This window comes from Hirundo rustica, chromosome 7 (assembly GCF_015227805.2).
Source record: "Hirundo rustica isolate bHirRus1 chromosome 7, bHirRus1.pri.v3, whole genome shotgun sequence".
Classification (NCBI taxonomy): domain Eukaryota; kingdom Metazoa; phylum Chordata; class Aves; order Passeriformes; family Hirundinidae; genus Hirundo; species Hirundo rustica.
In genome coordinates, this window is record NC_053456.1 from 35,716,519 (window position 1) to 35,734,479 (window position 17,961).

General features: G+C 52.1%; 1 protein-coding gene across 1 annotated transcript in view; it reads right to left on the reverse strand.

Moving 5' to 3' along the window:
- Positions 1 to 5,683: 5,683 nt before the first annotated feature.
- SH3BP4 (SH3 domain binding protein 4) overlaps positions 5,684 to 17,961 on the reverse strand; it is a 33,526-nt gene continuing 21,248 nt past the window's right edge. Inside the window, exons 2-5 of the mRNA XM_040069533.1 lie at positions 17,131 to 17,327; positions 12,943 to 15,305; positions 7,455 to 7,643; positions 5,684 to 6,262 (exon numbers count right to left, since the gene is read on the reverse strand). Of these exons, the coding sequence (XP_039925467.1) occupies positions 6,038 to 6,262; positions 7,455 to 7,643; positions 12,943 to 15,305; positions 17,131 to 17,248 (2,895 nt within the window). The 5' untranslated portion in view covers positions 17,249 to 17,327 and the 3' untranslated portion in view covers positions 5,684 to 6,037. The remainder of the gene's footprint in view (positions 6,263 to 7,454; positions 7,644 to 12,942; positions 15,306 to 17,130; positions 17,328 to 17,961) is intronic.

Genomic DNA, 17,961 nt, shown 5'->3' on the forward strand with positions numbered 1-17,961 from the left:
GAATCTCTGGGGAAAAGGCAGCAGCCAAAACGCCCTCACGGCCCTTGGAGAACGGGGATACAAACACCTCCCACCTCAGCAGCTTCCCCCCCAGAGATGGTGATTTCTGCTCCCACCCAGGGACCTTCGGAGGGTTTATCTTATTTCCCCCTGGATTTTAGCACCCAGTACGTCTGGGAAAGAGACAGTGCTGCTTCCCAGCTCTTCGGGACTGCTCAGACCCACCCCAGCTGCAAAATACAGCCAGGGAGCTCTATGGTTTTGGGATGGGGCATCCTGGGGGACACAGCAGCCCTGGCTCCAGGGGGAGGATGCAGCCGGCATCTCTCCCTGCTTCCCACCAGCCAGAGCACGGGAAATGACAGGAATTGCTGGCATTTTTCTGCAGCCACAGGGTTTCTCAGCCTCAGCCCAGTCCCCAAGGGCAACAGTGAGGTTTTTCCACCGCCACAGAGCTCCGTGTGGATCTTGGGCTTCTCCACCTCCCCAGTGTGGGGGCCCACCGAGACCCCTGGCCACAGGGACACACCGGGGTGTCCAAGCCCTGTCCAGCCTGGCCTTGGACATTTCCAGGGATCTAGGGGCAGCCACAGCTTCCCTGGGCAACCTCACCACCCTCACAGGGAAGGATTTCTTCCTAATATTCCATCTAAACTTATTCTCTGTCAGCTGAAAGCCATTCCCCCTCAGAAATATGTCCTTATAGATAAATACCCTGGTTATTCACAGGCACAGGAACACTTCCCCTTCCTTACCTGTGCAGCGCTCCACGCACAGGTGGGTCCCTTGCCCTGGACACTCTCACTTGGATGCTCACACGCAGACCTACGGTTAATCATTTAATTAATTTATCTGATAATCTACCTTTTGGGTGGCTTTGTAAGAAGTAAATAACTTACTGCTGCTGGTACCCAGCCACAACTCCAGTTTGGAGAGATTTTCCAGGAGCACATTTCCCACTGTGGGAAGCACGGGAGCATGACATGAGAAGATGTGGAGCGCATCCCACTTCCCTGAGGAGTGTGGATGAGGGAAACCCACCTGCCAGGAACAGCACCAGCCTCATTTAACAAAAACCACTCAAACTCACCCCAAACCCACACACATCCACAAAAAAAAAAAAAAAAGAGTGGCTTTGGGATTGCAGCTGTGATGGCCCAGCCTGGGGAGCAGTGCAGGGATAATGCTGTGGGAACACCCAAGGGAAGTGGTCCAGAACACGCCTTGGCCCTGCACCATCCCCCAGTTATCCCTGCAGCATTCCAGAGGGTTTGGCACTGGAGATGTCCCATCCCACGGCAGTTTGGATCCCTGGCACTGCCTGAGGGTGACAGGGAGCTGGCACCAGCAAGCCCAGGCAATTTTAGCTGGAGCAGCCACAGAGCCCTCGGATTAATTATCACCTGCACGGGTGTTTTTAGGAGTTATTTCTAGGTGAGTGGGATGAAACCTGAGGAAAAGGGATTGCCAAAACACCTGACACAAAGGGCAGGACAGACTCTCCCTCCACGGGAGGGAGCATCAATTCCGTTTCTTTTAAGGACGGGTGAAAGGTCTCCCGTGCCGCCGCTGATTGCTTAGGATGATAAAAGCAAGTCATCGAGCAAATCCCAAATCCCCCCAGCCAGCTCCTGCCTGGTTTATTTAATAAAACCAGCCTGAATAAAAGGAGCAGATTTCTTCCCAGGAATGCTACCAGCCTGGATTATCTGTGGGGAGGGGGAGGCATGGTCCCTGCTTCACCGAGGCGGATCCAAGCATCCCCCTGTGGTTCGGTCCCAGGGACTCAATTTGTGCTGGACGATGCCACGGGGTTGGAAGCTTTAATTAATGTTCAGTGGGGGGGATCAAAGGAGGGCAGGAACCCACAGTTATATTCCAGAGGCTGCTGGAGGGATGCTGCAGCCATTCTCGGGGGCTGGGTTGGAGATGATCTCAGCAGAGCAGGAGGGTGATTCAGGGCTGGGATGACTCAGGGAGGGGCAGGGGGAGCAAAGGGAAACCACAACCACCACCACTCCCAACATCCCAGCACCGAGTGAGGCTGTTAAACTGTAAAAAAATTACACACTCCTCCCCTCACTCAGAGTCCTCTTCCTTTTTACTTGGACATCAGGGTCCTTCCAGCCCAAATCCAGCCATCAGCCACCCCTTGAGAAAAACAAACATTTACATCCTTCTTCCCCCCAAGTTATAATAAAATTTTAAAAAGCCTAGAGGTGCCATTTGTTGTTCAGAAGCCCCCGAATTCCAGCAATGGATTAAACCTGCTGAGCTGTGAAGAGGGGAGACCCAGGGGATGCTTTGGGTAACGCCTGTTACCAAAAAAAAAAAGCTTTTGAAAGGAGCCTTGAGAGGTGAGAGGGTCATGCTGTGAAATGGGAGTTGCATTTCCTGGGATGACCATCATCCTTAATTTCCAGCCATTCAAGCCCTTTTTTTTGTGAGGGATCAGGCCTGATTAAGTCACCTCGGGCTACTCAGGTTAAAAAAAAAAAAAAAAAAAAAAAAAAAAAAAAAAAAAAAAAAAAAAAAGGATCCAGCAAACAAGGAAACCCAAGCCTGGAACAGGACAGCTGAGCCTGATGTGCTCTGAATGCCAGCAAATCCCAGCACCCAGGACAGGATTCCAAGGGATCCATTGAGATCCTCACTGAAGGTGTTTCTACCACGGTTTTCCACAAAACAAACCATCAAGCCTCCACATGGCCTGGGAATATGGCCCCCAGAGGAGGCTGGATGCAGGAGACAGCCCTGGGGAGGGGTGGGGGGTTGGTGGCAAGAGAAAAACCTGGGGAAGGCTTAGGAGCAACCCTGCTCCTCTAAGCACTCGCAGCCTGCTCCTCACATCACGTCCTGTTCATCCTCAACAGGCTTTCAATGAAGAGCTGGGAAGGAGGCAAATCCAGTCTTTTCCAGCAGGGATTTGTAGGGATGAAAACAAACACCCAGAGAGCTTCAGGGTCTTTCACCACAGGCTCCAGATTTCCCTGCAAACCACGCTTTGCGTGGAGACCCCAATAACCATGGGGTGACTTTCCTCTCCTTTCCCCCTCCTGACACCTCTCCTCCGACCTTTTGGTGCTGGATGAGCCCACAGAAGATGATCCCTGACTTGTGATAGCTGAAGCAGAGGAGAAAATGCTGAGGGGATGCATTTGCAAGGTGATTCACGCTGAAGCATTTTGTTCCCTGAGGAATAAAAAGCCGAATCCTTTCTTTCCTTGAAGCTGAAATATTCCAGGGAGCCAGGCAGCAGGGAATAAGCCAAGGGAGAACTCCCTGAATCATCTGGCTGGTGTCCCTATTTTCCAGAGCAGGGTATCCATGGTGGGGCATCACCTGTGTCCATCCCACAGAGCTGGGACAAGGCAGGACGGGCCTGAGAGCCCCAGCAAAAACCCAAATATTTCCCTTCCCTGGCTTGGGATCTGACCTCCAGTGGGACTGGGAGCACCACAACAGCCTTGGCTAAACGCAAGGGCATTTTCCCCAGCCAGAAAACAACCAGGAAACTCCCTCCGTGCCAAAAGAAATCCTCCAACCCCATCTTGTCCCACTTCAGGAAGTTCCTTATCTAGAGCCTGAGCATAAGGAGCAGTCTGGGAGGTGAAACTGTTTCCAGCCACTTTTCCCCTGGAGACAGTGGGATGGAAACACTGAGGGGAGGAAACAGGATTCAGGGCCATTGGCTCTGGGTGTTGGCAGAGTGGAAACCCCACTAAATTAATTCCACTCTGCTTTGGGATGAAGAGACAACAGCAGATGACATCTAACCAACAGCACTGGAGAGTAACAGCTTTAATTGGATTTTTTTTTCTCCCAAAAACGCCCTTTTCTTTAAAAAAAGGACCATTAACAATAGGAACAAAACCCAGTTACTGCACAAGGGTGGCAAAGCAAAGCCCAGACAGATTTTTAGGAGAAGGCCTTGAGATTTCGTTCAGAAGGCATGTGAGGAACACATTCCCAGCCCCAGCACGGGAGGAAGGACTGGATTTCAGACCAGAAATGGGGAGAAAATAACGCAGCTTCACCCCATGGGCCCCAAAACGTGCTGGCCGTGGTCCCAAGGGACGGGGGAGGGCACAGGTGGTGAGGAGCTGAGCCCAGAGTGTTTGAGGCAGCCAAGGTGGGTATTCAGAGTACTTGAGGTAGATAGAAAAACCAAGGGGGGGGTGAAAAAAACCCTGGGATTATTCATGGATCAGGGGAGCCTCAAACCCCTGCCCTCACCTGCTGCTGCCACTCCCCCAGCACAGCCCTCTGCAGAGCCCTGGAGCCTGCCAGGAGAAGGGGGAAAGCCCAGATTTGGGTAAAACCCCAGACTTGGGTAAAACCCCTGGGGAAAGGCATCCTGCTGCCTGCACCTGGAGGGCACCCTCACTGCAACAGGGATTTTAGCTCCTGCATGCAATAAATGAGTGCCTCAGGGAGAGGGAATGGGGCTGGGCTGCTGACAGATCCTCTGGGCTATGGGGTGTTGCACAGGGAACCCCTTAAAGCCCCAGAGGAGAAATTTATGGTGCTGTTGAGGGGTCCATAGACAGCGGTCACTTCTGGGGATGGGATTTTGAGAAGAGGAAAAGACACCATTCCCTCCACCAGATGCCTTGCCTACTCTTTTTCTTCTGTTATTTTTTTTTTAATTAACCTAAAAAGGAAAAAAAAAATCCTTTAAGAACATTTACACATCCTCTGGTGGCAGCTTTTCACTAAAAGGAGCCTTTGCACTTAAAATGATCTTTTCTGTGCAAAACTATTTCCCTCCCAGGTGAAATATCTGAAGGCTGAGGAGCAGGAGGAGGAAAGGAAGTCATTCAAAAAACTCAGATTTAAAAGGAACAGGCGAAAAATGATACGGGCACTGGGTGACACAAATACTGAGGTTTTTGGCACCAGGTTTATAGCAAAGATTATTTACAAGTTAAACTGGATTTGAGGAGCCTTGAAGAATTAGAAATCAATGACAAAGAGCACCTGAGACATCCCCAGTGAGCTCAGAATTCGAATTAGGAGAAAGATTCTCTCTTCCTTTTTCTTTTTTTTTTTTTTTTTTGGCCTTTAAAGGGATTATCTGGATGGCAACAATTTCCTCCCCCTTTCTGGCCTCTTCCCCAGGGCAGGAGCACCTGGGCAGTTTGATTCCCTCTCACCATTTTCCTGATCCATCTCCTCAGGTCTCTGGCAAGCCCCAAACCTCCAGCTTCTTCCAGAGGTGTCCTGTACCACATCCAGGTGGGAAGAAGTTCCACCTGGTTAAAAGACAGGAACAGGCAACTCCCTGGCCACAAACAGGAAAATCCACATCTGCAGAGACATGAAAATAACCCCAAAAATCAACCAAAATGCTCACAGGGCCTGTGAATAAAAATTTTAAAAAAACAAAAACAAAAAACTAAAAAAGGCTTTTTCGGTGCAAGGTGCTGCTTGGGCTGAGCACATCCCGAATTTGGGGAAAGCCCAAGTTCCTTATGGTGCTTTAGTCACATCTGGCAGCCCAAAACCTGCCTGTGGTGAGAGGAAAGGGCACTTACTGTGCTTCCTCGTAAAATACTTATTTACAGGACTCGTATTTGTCTCAAACCCCATCATTTCAAAGCAGTTTCCACCACCTAAAACCAGCCACAGCTTCCCCCACCCCTCCCCTCCCCAAAGTGGCGACAACTTTTACTGCTCGTTACAAAAATTAGACTTTTATTTGTAAATGCCTAGAAAACGTGACCTCTTTTGGGACCCCTCCCCACCTCTTGCCCTCTTGAAAGTGTTGTGTTTTTTTTTTTTTTTAGTAAGAAATAGTTTAACTGGATGAAAAGCCGTCCTCTTCCAGATGAATTCCCATCAAGGTGGGATATCTCCTGCTGATTTCCAGTCCTGGCGGAGAGCTCGCAAACTTTGGCCTCTTCAAACCCAGGGGAGAGCCACCTCCACTCCCTTCTCTTTATAGTCAACTGCTCGAGAAAAGGGAGGTGGAGGAGGAAAAAACAGCACAGGGGGAAAAAAAATTCCCAGCCAAGGAGAAGTGGACAAACACGGGCTAGATGGCAAAATCCTCGTGGTCCTGGGGGCTGAAGGCAGCTGCCCGCAGCATGTCCAAGGAGTTGACGAGGATCAGGGTGCCCGTGAGGTGCTTCCAGCGCTTGGTGATGGGGTTCTTCATCTTGTCCAGCCCCGTGTGCAGCTCCTGGATGACATCCCTGTAGCTGTCCCCCATCTGGCCGCTCCAGGTGAGCAGGAAGTCGTACGCCGGCTTCCACATGGCCTGGGGAGAGGGGGGGACAGGTGGGAGGGGATCAGAGCTCAGCCAGCGTTGCAGTGATAAAGCAGACAGGACTCAGCTTCGCCATGAAGAAAAGCCAATTTTTCATTCACACAACTCAATTTCATACAGTTTTCTCACGTTCAGCTCCAATAGGCTAGTAATTTTCTCGTCCCTTAATTCACTGGTTAGTAAACAGCATTTTACCTGCTTATCAAATCTCGCTGTTCTCGGATTGTTTACATATTTTTTCACTGATTCTCACGGGATAGGTTTATTGTTTATGCAGGCGGCAAACTTATTTCTCTCACAAGAATAAACTGTTGTGTTAACTGACTTTCATTGTCGAGATTCTTTCACACGGGAATTTAGCTAGCTGCTGATCTCTACTTAGAAGAAGTGACAGGTTTAAGGCCTGATTTTATAAAGCTTTTTTTTTATAAGATTCAATGTAGCACTGAACCAGGTAGATGTTTTCTATATAAAGAAAAAGGTTCCAGTTTCACTTTAGGACTTTAAAGGGAAAACCACTACAAGTTCCTTTGCTCTCCCGGCAGTAATTGGCTCAATGACAAGACAAAACCACTGATAACTCTCTTTACCTGTTCCTCAGAAAAGCAGCAATTCCCTATTGGGCTGTTTGCCAAAAAAACCCCACCCAAATCGCCCAATACTTAAGAGAGAGCACGAGGCTTCTCAGCGCATTTTCGGGGCGTTATAGCAGGTGTGTGGGACCTGTCCCTACACCGTGAGCGGCTCTGCTCCTTTATTTTCTTCTTTTATTAAAACCTTTTTGCTTTTTCAAGACACGCTTGATCATACCGTCTCGCTTGTTATTTTAAGCCATTTTCTGCGAGGTGCTGGACACCCTCAGAGGTGCTGAACCCTCGCAGAGCTAAACACACCTGGCTCTCGGAGAAATCCAGTAATTCTTACCTGTACGCAACAAGCCAGCATCCCAGAACAAGCACGTTCCTGGGAAAACAGCCGCCCCCAGCACCCTCAGATCCCTGTGACCCTCCGACAAGAGCGCGTTCTGGAGGCATCCCCACAGGAACACGGAATGGTTTGGGCTGGAGAGGCCTCGAAGACCGCCGGGCCCAGCCACTGACGCGGTGGGGCCGGCAGCGCGGTGGGGACGTCCCCGAGGCCTTTCCCGAGGCCTTTCCCGAGGCCCGGGCGCGCCCGCTCTCACCTCGCTGTCCACCGCGCCCGTCTTGTCGCGGTGCGGGGCCTCGTAGGCGTCCATCTGCTGCTTGGACACCTTGGCCAGCTTCTCGGCCAGCTCCCGCCAGCGCTGGGCCACCTCCACGGCCGTGGTCAGCAGCACAAAGTCCTGGACCAGCCGCACCACGAGCCCCTGGCAGTCCATCTTCAGCAGGGCCTGGAGAGGACACGGGTGGAGAAAGCAAGCAGGCGGTCAAGGCCGGGGGTGAGCGGCCGGCTGGCGAACCCCGCCCCAAGAGCGTCCCAAAAATCCTCCCGCCGCCTTTTTAGTGACAGCTGGGGAAATTAGGCCACCAGGCTTGGCAAGAGAATAATCCCATGAACTGCACAAAGCGCTCTGACCCCTCCGGGATGGGGTTCGCGGCCTCATTCCCCAGGCAACCCCTCCCAAGATGTCCAGGCCCCACCTTAAGCAGTTTAAAGCATCCCAGGGGCTGAGGACAACAGATGCTTTTAATCAAGAGAACTAATCCAGACTCCATCCCAGAGCTGCAGGAGCAGTGGGCAAGGGAAAACCAGGACATTTTGGGATAGGACCTAGACATCAGCCCCGTGAGGGGGTGGAATGGGGTGAGACCCAGGTGAAGACTACAGCACTACAGGACCATTGCTCAGCTTGGGATGTTCTTCTTATCCTCCTCATCCTGTATCTTTTACTGTCCTAAAAGGGAGATTTTCCACAAATGGTTCTGAAGTGGAAAGAGCAACTGCACCAGTCTGGGTTTTCTAGGTAGGAGTGACTTAGCCAGGTAAAAAAGGTTGGAATAGGGTTATCTCCTGCCTTAAAGTGTAAAATCACATTAAAAGCCTCTCAGAGCGGGATGAAGCTGCAGCAGGGGAAAACCCCCAGTGCAGCCCTGGGAAAGGAAGGGTTTAATGGCAGTGTTCAGTCTCAGAGGATGGGATCTGTCTGCCAGGATTGGATCATCATCCTACTCCCCAGGGCTCCCACAGCCTCTGCCAGAGCCTCTGGACCACAACAGTCCCAGCAGCAGCAACCCCAGACCTTGGGCATTTCCCACCCTGAACCTCAGGAGGGGGGTTGATGTGATTAAAAATGGCAATCAAGCAAACAGACCCTTCAGAGCAGCTCAGGGATGGTTCTTATGGAAGTCATAAGGATAAGGTGGTTCCCCATGTGGCCAGAATCCACCTCTCCGCCCCCGTGGGTCCTGACATCCTCTCCCAACACAGGGGCCTGGGCACATCCAGGTTTGTCTCTGGGGCAAAGAAGGGTTAAATCCTCCCACTAGAGACTGCACTGGGGACAGCTGGGGAAGATGGGAACATCTGAAAACACTCCAGCGATTTGCAAAGCAAATGCACGTTGATTTTCCCCTTATCTGCTCCCAGCTTAAAGCTGAGCTGGGTTCTAATCACAGCTGCAGCACAGCACGTGCCTGCTCCTCCAAAGTGCTGACACCGGCTTCCTGTGGGAGCCAGGGAGGCCATAAACCCCCTTGTTAAACAAGCAAGGAAAACCCATCGAAAAAAGCACTCACTTGGTTTTGCAAAAAGGCATTAAGAAGCATTTAGATCTCACACGCCTGCGCCAGAACCGCCTCCTCTCCTACAGCCCATGGATCCACCACCCTCTGCAGGTGAGGGATCTGGAGGGCCCTAAGGCAGGGGCAGACTGAACACCCTCAAACCTGCCTTTCCAGGCAGCTGGATCCCAACCCCACGTCGACCTGGCATTTAGGAGAGCAGGGTGAAGGAGCTGCTCTCATCTCCTGCCCAAAGTCAAAGGCAGCACTGGAGGGTTAAGAAGGATGGAGCTGCAGGAGATGGATTCTTCCTGCCCCTTTGCTGCAGGAGGTGGATTCTCCTGCTCCTTCTGCTCCTCCAGTTGAACATAAAAACAGCAGCAAGGAAAACACCTCGGAGGCCCCCTCATCAAGAACTGCAAAACCACTCAGAACGACTCTGGGAGAGACGCATTGGTCTGGAGCGCGGCAGGTTAACTCTAAAATCTAGGGATGTTAACTCCAAAACCACTTGCTGTGCCCTGGCAGCTCCAATCACACGAGCAGAGGTGACAGGACTTGGGGACAGCACCAGAGCCACGTGGGGATGGGGTGCAAGGCATCACAGACACCGAGGTGGCAGCCAGAGGGGGAATGTTACTGGAAACGGCGAGACACTGGGATTAGCTCAGCAGACTTAATCCTCCAGTGGGATTATGCTACAATTTTTTCCATCCTCCTCCCTTGCCCTGGACAAGCCTCCCAAGGATAGCAGGGTCCACTCAGTGCGTCTCCATCCCTCATCACCCAGGTGTGACCCGGGCTGTGCTTTGCCAGAGCCCTCAGGAATATTTATTTATTCCCCTGAGAGCAGCTGGGAACCGGCTCAGCCAGCCCAGCAAAGAGCAAAGAGGGTGTTTGATATTCAAATCCCAGTTCAAAGCAGGAACACCTCAACTTGAAAGGCATCCAGGGGAGGCTGAATTTACATCCCAGCTTTGAAATGCAGAACCCCATTTCCTAATGAAGGAAAGCATCATTGTGGTGGAAAACAGTCTCCCCCTGAGACTTCCTCAAACCTGGGGGATAAAGTCCCCAAGGAGACCATGAGACCCATGGGGTGAGAGGATGTTCATGCACGGGCTCATCATCCTCTCTAGGATACAGGTCAGGTTTTGACCCAAAAAAGCTGGCTCTGTACAAGTGTTCCCCAAAGTAACCCTTGTTTAGGCATCAAACATTTCTTTCACTCACCGCTTTGGCTGTCACCACATCCAAAATCATCTCATATGTTTAAAATACACACGCTCAGCCTTAAATACACATTTTTTTCTTTTACCTCGTACAGTCATGCACTGCCTCAATGGGGTAATTCCCTTGGACATAATGCCCAGCTGGATCTCAGCATGCTGAGGGTGCTGAGGCCGTGGCACAGGTTGCTCTGAGATGTGGCTTCACATCCCTGGAAGTGTCCAAGGCCAGGATGAAACAGGGCTGGGAGCAACCTGGGATAGTGGAAGGTGTCCCTCCCCACGGCAGGGGCTGGAAAGGGATGGGCTTTAAGGTCCCTTCCAACCCAAAGCTATGGACACCCTGACCTGCAGGACTTCAGGACAGCTACAGCCTCCCAGCGGCTCTCTGAGGCCTGCACACACCAGGGAAAAGCAGAAACTCTTGGCAGGAGACAGGCAGCACATGGATACCTGGATACCGGGAGTCAGAGCAAACAAAACAATGGGAGGGGAAAAAAATATCCCAAGCTCATCTCCTGTGTGACCTTTACAAGTAGCCTGGAGAAGAACAAGCTCATAGTTTCCTCTGCACAGCTCCCTGCTGCCGTGCCAGGGGCCATTCCCAGCAGACCTGTGTTTTTCCCAACAGTAGTGTCTGTTGGAAAGATGATAAATGAGAGTCTCTCTGGCAGCCAGAGAGGGAGAAATGCTGTGTCTCGGGGCAGGTCTAACCCCATGGGCCTTGCACCAGGGGCAATGAAATCTTCTTGAACGCGTGCCCAGCTTTTTTATCCAAGCCATCCATGTGCTGCCTGCTTCCACCAGGCAGAGAGGAAGGAGGGAGAGCTCTCCCTCTCCGCTGAGTAATTCCTGAGCCACATCCCCCTGAATTACCTTCACACTCCAGTGCTAGTGCCTGATTAGAAAAATAGTAATTAAAGGCAGATTACTGATTAACCAGTCATCATGACCAGGCTTTTCCTTGCTTGGCTGCTGGTGCACGACTCTGCCACTGGCATTTTGTGTACTCAACACGGATAAACCTGCTTCCACTTCTCCCTTTCCAGTCCTTTTGAGGGGAGACAACCAACTCTCAGCTGAAATGGCCACACTGGAGCTTAGTGCAGCTGGTACCTCTTGCCAGAAAGCCAGTCCATTTGTTACAAATCAAATCAGATTTAAACACAATAAAATCCATTACTGCTCCACTGCCATCCCCTGAAACATCATTATTTTCTTCCTTCAACAGGCTCAATCTAATTTCTCCATAGGCTAAGGAGGATTTGACGGCAGCCAGGGGTTTGGAAGCAGCATCGAGTTCCACCAAGAAGGGAGCTCATCCTTTATCCACAGGCTCAGCCTCACAGAGAGCAGGATTAGAGAAACAAGGAGAATAAAACCTGCCCTGGGACTCTGCTCTCCCGGCAGCCACAGGGGAGCACATTGTTTTCCTGCGGCTCCCAGCCCTCCTCTTGAGTCAGCAGCTCCCAGAGCCTTATCTTTCCCTTTGTCTCCCCAGTGAGGATTCTCCATGACCTGCAGACTGTCTGGGATCCCTGAAAACAACGGGATAGATAAAAGCAACACCTACGGGATTTGCAAACACGTAAAGCAAACAGCACAAAGCTCCGGGAAGCATCCAGCAACAGCAGCACTAATTTCATCCTGACATTCACTGAGCCTGATGATTAAAGGAACAAACCCTCCCTGGGAGGAAACAGGGAGCCGGAGGGGGGATTTTCCAACCCTCAGTGAGGAAGGTGTCACTGATGGCCAGGAGAACCCTGCAGCAGAAGCAGCGTTGGTGGCACCACCTGCGAGCTGAAAGTCAAAGCTGAAACACCCCCCCACAGGCCCCAAAGTGGTACCCGGGCACAGGAACTCTGTGGACGATATTTCCATGAATAACCATGGACACCTTCTACTCCATCCTTAAATTTCCCCCTTCTCCCTAAAAGGCGTGTGGGAACTGAACTCATTCATTCAGCCCCAGTCCCTTTTTCCCATAATTTCATTTTGCCACACAAGGCCGCCACTATTCCTTAATCCAATTGACATTTTAAACCATCCTGTTCTCCGTAACTCAGTTGTTCTGCTCCTGTGGGAGAGCACGGAAAGGGAGAGAGCTGCAAATCTCTTCCAGACGTTTTGCCCTGTATTTTCTTTGGCTCACATCCTATGAAATGCTAGAAATGATCATGGAGATGATATTTCATGAAGGATTTACTTGCTAACAGCATCCTAGAAATACCGGCAGGCAGCACTCCTCCCAGATTCCTTCCAGGAGAAGGAGCAAGTCACACATTTCCATTTGCAATGTATAAAACATTCCAACTCAGAGGTACCCTTGATTTAGATGCTACTCAAAAAAAAAAAAAAAAAAGTTCCTTATCCCTGGAAGTGTTCCAGACCAGGCTGGACAGGGCTTGGAGTGACCTGGGACAGTGGAAAGTGTCCTTGCCCATGGCAGGGGGTGGAACTGGGTGAGCTTTGAGGTTTCTTTCAACCCAAGCCATTGTGTGATTTCGGGAATTCCAAGTACCTTAGTTCTCCAAGTACTCATTATTGCCATGATCCCACTAAACCAAGAGCCCATCAACCACAGTGCTGGACTCCCACCTGACGCTGCCCAGCAGCCTTCAAAAGACCTTCAAGACGGACTTCATCCTCTAAAGACTGAATTAAGAAACTTCTACCTCCCCTGCCCTCCCTGCAGAGCCAGGAATGAAGCCCCCACTTCGCCAGGCCTCAGACTCACCGTCATCAGCTCCTTCTGGAAGGATTTCCTCTCCTTATTCTCCACGTTGTTGCAATCTTCCTTCAGCTTCTCCAGGACGGAGGCCACTCGTTCTGGCTCGCTGTCCAGCTCCGCCCGGCAGAAAAACGTGAGCGGCAAGTTCAGGTAGCCCAGGGCGTCGGCGAAGGAGCGCCAGCTGCTGAGGTTCTCCATCAGCAGAGTCCTCACCGAGGCGTAGATGTAGGTCAGGAACTTGCAGGGCCTCAGGATCTGCTCCAGCAGCAGGCTGGTGGTGAGATCCGGTCCGGAGAAGTAGCTGGGTCTGACCTTCCCGACCACCAGCACGTTTTTGGTGTGCACAAGGCCGATTTTCCCCTGGTAGTAGCCGATGTACCACTCCTTGGTCCACAGCTGGCCTTTCAACCTGACCTTCTCCTCACTGAGGAGGGCTATGACATCTCCCTTCTTGTACTCCAGCAAATAGTGGTTCTTGCTCTGCCTCACCACTGTCTTCAGCAGCTTCCCGTACTTCAGGCTCAACACCGGCCGGTCCTGAAAAACCGGATACTTGGCGGTGGCAGCCAGAGGGGAGAGGATGATCTTCCCCACCTCGTTCTTCTTGAGGAACCGCCTCTGCCCCGCGGGTTTGATGGCGCTTTTTGGAGGCGGCTGCGGCGTCTGGACGCAGAACTGGGTCAGAATGGCATCCTGGTCATCCTTGACTTGTATCCTCAGCGTAAAGTCCGAGAGCTCGTTGGGATCGTGGGACGCGATCGGGAAGATGAGGCGGCTGACCTTGCCCAGCTTCATCTGGAAGCCCCGGACGATCTTGGCTTGCTCGCTGGCCTTCACCTCATAGTTGGTCATGTTAGAGAACATGCAGAGCTTGAGGTCCTGGGGACGGGAGAGGGCAAACTGGTGCTTCCCCCAGAGCTGGAGGGCGACGGGAGCCGGGCTGTGGGACTGCCTGGTGACCTCGTTGACCAGCAGGGTCTTGGGCGCACACTCGTGGCCGAACACGGCCACCACGGTCTTGAAGGAAGGGTGGATGTGCTTGGGGCCGTAGACGCCCACCGTGATCTTCTTGCTGATGTAATCCCACACGGTGTAAGGGTAGAGGATGTTCTGGCCCTGTGCCACGGCCGCAATGTACATGCAGGGCTCCAGGTTCTCCAGCTGCACCTGGATCGTGTCCCCGTAGGAATAGCTCAGCTGCATCGGTGTGTATGGCCCCTCTTTTACGTCACTGCGTAGGCACTGCAGCCCCACCAGGCTCTTGCTCGTGGTGTCGTTCTTGACCTCCGCCGACACCTTCATCTCCAAGATGATGAAGGTCTTCACCTCCATGTTGCTGAGCTTGATCTGCAGGACAGGGCTGATGGTGCTGCACTTGTCGCTGTTCAGCTCCAGCGGCGGGTCCAGCATGGCCTTCATAGAGATCTGCTGCGTTTCCCCGGGGCACACGTGGCCCTCGGGCACGCGGATGCTGATGTTGGTGTCCGGCAGCTGCACGGCCCCGCCGGAGCTGTCCAGCTTGCACACAATGTTGGTCTCCACCGGTTGCGTCTGACCCCAGCCAGGATTTTGGCCAAGCAAATCCAAGTCATGGCAAGACCGAGCCAGCTTCCTATGGTTCAGCCACGCTGTCCTAAAATCCTCCCTGCTCTGGAACTGCTCAGGGGTGGGAGACTTCAAACCACTGAAGAAACACGACGATGCCGGCGCGTCTGACTTGGCCTGGAGGACAGACAGCTCGGACAAGCTGTAGGAACGCTTGCTTCGGAAGAAGGGGTTGTCCCTTCTCACGGGCTGTTCCACATCCAGCCTGTTTGCGGAGGGAAACTCGTCAAAAAGGTTCCCCAGGCTGCTGTTGGCAGCTGAACTGGGAAGAGCCGAAGTGGGAGCCCCTGTGTCAAAGAGCAACAAATCCACGGCAGCACTGGAGTCAGACTCTTTGTCCGAGCCGGGCGCTGCTTGCAAATTCCCGTTCAGGAACGGGTTGGTCTGCACTCCGTTCAGGAAGGGGTTGTTGTGGTAGGATTTGGCAGAGTTCCTCTTTACATCAGTCCATTCCCCGAGCAGGTCCAGCTCCTTGACACCCTCGTCGGGGCTCTCCAGCAGATTGTCGATCATCCCGCTGTCCGTGAGGGAGGAGTTGCGGTAGTTCACGGGCTGCACGTAGGAGGATGGGATGTAGCCCATCTCCGTGGTGTTGTGGGCGTACCACCACTCCCCTCCCGACGTGTCCAGCACGTACAGGTGGTCCCCCTTGGAGAACTTCAAGGTGGTGAAATTTGTGGGACAGTAATCCTTGATTGCTACAACTTCCTTCGCGTTTCCAAAGGACGTGGGATTGTCCACCAGCAAGGCACTGGGAGAAGGCACTGCAGAGGCAAGGAGGAGACAGCACTGTGAGAGGTGCACAACAGAGTCACCACTGACTTGGAATCCTTTATCCCAGGTCACCCCTCCATGCTGTTTTAAGTGATGGAGGTAGTTTGGAATCACTGAATCAATAAAGTTGGAAAAGGCCTCCAAGATCATGGAGTCCAACCATTAACCTTGCACTGCCCGGTCCACCACCAAGCCGCATTCCCAAGTGCCACATCTATGTGTTTTCTGAACACTTCCAGGTCCACTAATTCCCTGGGCAACTTCTCAAGCCTGAAGGTATTTTTCTCCATAAATTTTTTTCAAGAAAACTCCACTATTTCTGGTACATTCACACCTCTCTTCCCTAAAGGGTTCATCCAAACACAAGATAACTCTCCCTCCAGGCTAAAAGCCCTCTTGCTCTGCTGTAACCCCTCTCCTGCACATGTCAAACATTCCCAGAGGAACTGTGGCTGCCCCTAAATCCCTTGAAGTGTTCCAGGCCAGGTGGGATGGGGCTTGAAGTAACCTGGGCTTGTGGAAGGTGTCCCTGCCTCCAGGTCCCTCCCAAATCAAACCGTTCTGCGGTTCTACAGGTTACCCAGTTCGAACCCTCACAGAATCCCAGCACCTCCCTCCCACACTGCTGTTCTGGTCCTGGCAGCATCTCCAACCTCTCCTGCAGAAGTGCCAGTGGAAGAGTTTTCTGCCAGGGCATCCCAATTTACATCCAGGCTGGGTTGAGCCTACACTGCCACCCTAATTATTGGCTGTGCTCTCATTTTCAGGACGTTTCTGTAAGAAGTGCTAAAAACAACCTGCAGATGATGCTCTATCAATGGTTAAACGTGTGCTGTCTCCCTAGACAGACTGAAGAAAACAAGGAAAGCTGGATTTTCACTAACAGGGAGCTGCAAGGGAACTGGGACAGCACCTGCTTCAACAGGCTCGAGAGCTCTCTGGGAGGAAAAGGGAGTTTAGAAAACACAGGAAGCCCTTAAAATCCCAGAGACAAAGGGATGGGAGCTCAGTCTGCACATGCCTGCAGTCACCACTCGCAGGCTGGCAGCACTTCTCACCCACGGAAATAACAAGGCAAGGGAAGATACAGCTGAGCAAAGAGAAGCCTTTAAATATAGCCTAGGGCTCGAGTATTTGGAGGAGAAGAGTTTTGTACACATCCTGAACAACTCATCTGACAGCAGGCAAAGGCACAAGGACATTCATCCAGTGGAAAACTACACAGAAACTCTAAATTGGAATTATTTTGGCAGCCTGCTAGGTTGGAAGCGGCTGTTAACTCAGTCATCCTGCAGGACGGAGCATTTTTGGTGTCAGATCAGACAGGCAAGTGGCTGCACCCATGTCCCTCCAGCTGGGGATGCAGGGGTTAACAGGGATGTGCTGAAACCCCTTGGAGAAGAGGAGCTGTTCCTATTTTTGCATTAAAACCTATCTAATTTGCAGCAAGTGTTTGATGTTCAGGTGCTACACCTGCAAAAACAATCGTCTTTGTGCATGTTTATTTTCAAGGCCCTCAGCGCTCTCCAGCTTCCACCTGGAGTTTTTCTTTGGGATGTTCTCCTGCCGGGGGAACAGCAATTCCCCTCCCACCTGACCACAGCTTTTATGCTGGGTAAGGAAAACACAGCAGGAAGGGGAAAAAAAAAAAAAGAAAAGGCAATAAAAGGTGAAAAAAAAAAATAAAAATAAAGGATTATTGGAGGAGCAACCTGCAGGCTCCCAGCACTGGGGAGAAGGAACTTGTTTGTCACCGAGCCCTCCCGAGGGGATGAGGACAGGCCTGAAACGAGGAGGGGGATGATCCCCACGCACCTTTGACGTCGCAGAGCGCGGTTTCAGCAAAGCCCTCGCCCAGGTCGATGAGCGTCCCCTCGGACTTGCACCGCGGGAGCCCTCCCGAGTTGGCCGCCCGGATCCTCTGCGCCGCCATCTCCGCTCCCGGCGGGCACTACATGGCCATCGCCTCTCTGCCAGCGATGGGGACCCCAGGGTCACCTCGGGGAACCAGCCTAGGAGAGACAGACAAAGGCCAGGGTGTTAGAAAGGCTCTGGGTTCCCCCGTGCCACCCATGCGCTGATCCCACGGTGCCGAAAGAGGAGAGCCTGTCCCGTTCTCCTTAAACCACCATGGAACATAACCTGGATGCTCCCAGGAACCACAGCTGTGCCTACAAAGCCTTGGAGAGTAAGGACAGCTTGGTCCTGCACAACACTGGACACAGCCCCATCCAAAGCAGCCCTCTGGCCTTTAAGTGTTTTTTGGGAATACACTGCTCCCAGGATGGCAAACTGGTCCTTCTCCCCATTTCCCAAGCATTTGCACGTTGCTGTAATACAATTATAAAACCACCAAGCACTGGGCTGCTATGAGAGCACAGAAGACCCACAGGACCAGGCGTTTTCCCTGTTCAAATGGGCCATCCCTCTCTCCCACTGCAGCATCTCCTAGGATGAGGACTGGCTCTTCCCACTTGCTCCCAGCATCTCTCCCCTCACCCAGCCAACCAGGCAGAGCAACATTCCTTCCTGCAGTGAATGCAATAAAAATAAAGGGGTTTTTCCTCCTTTTTTCCAGAAGCACTTGCAAAAACACTTCCAGAACCCCTGTGGAAGAGCAGCTGCATCAGCCTGCCGGAGCCAAGA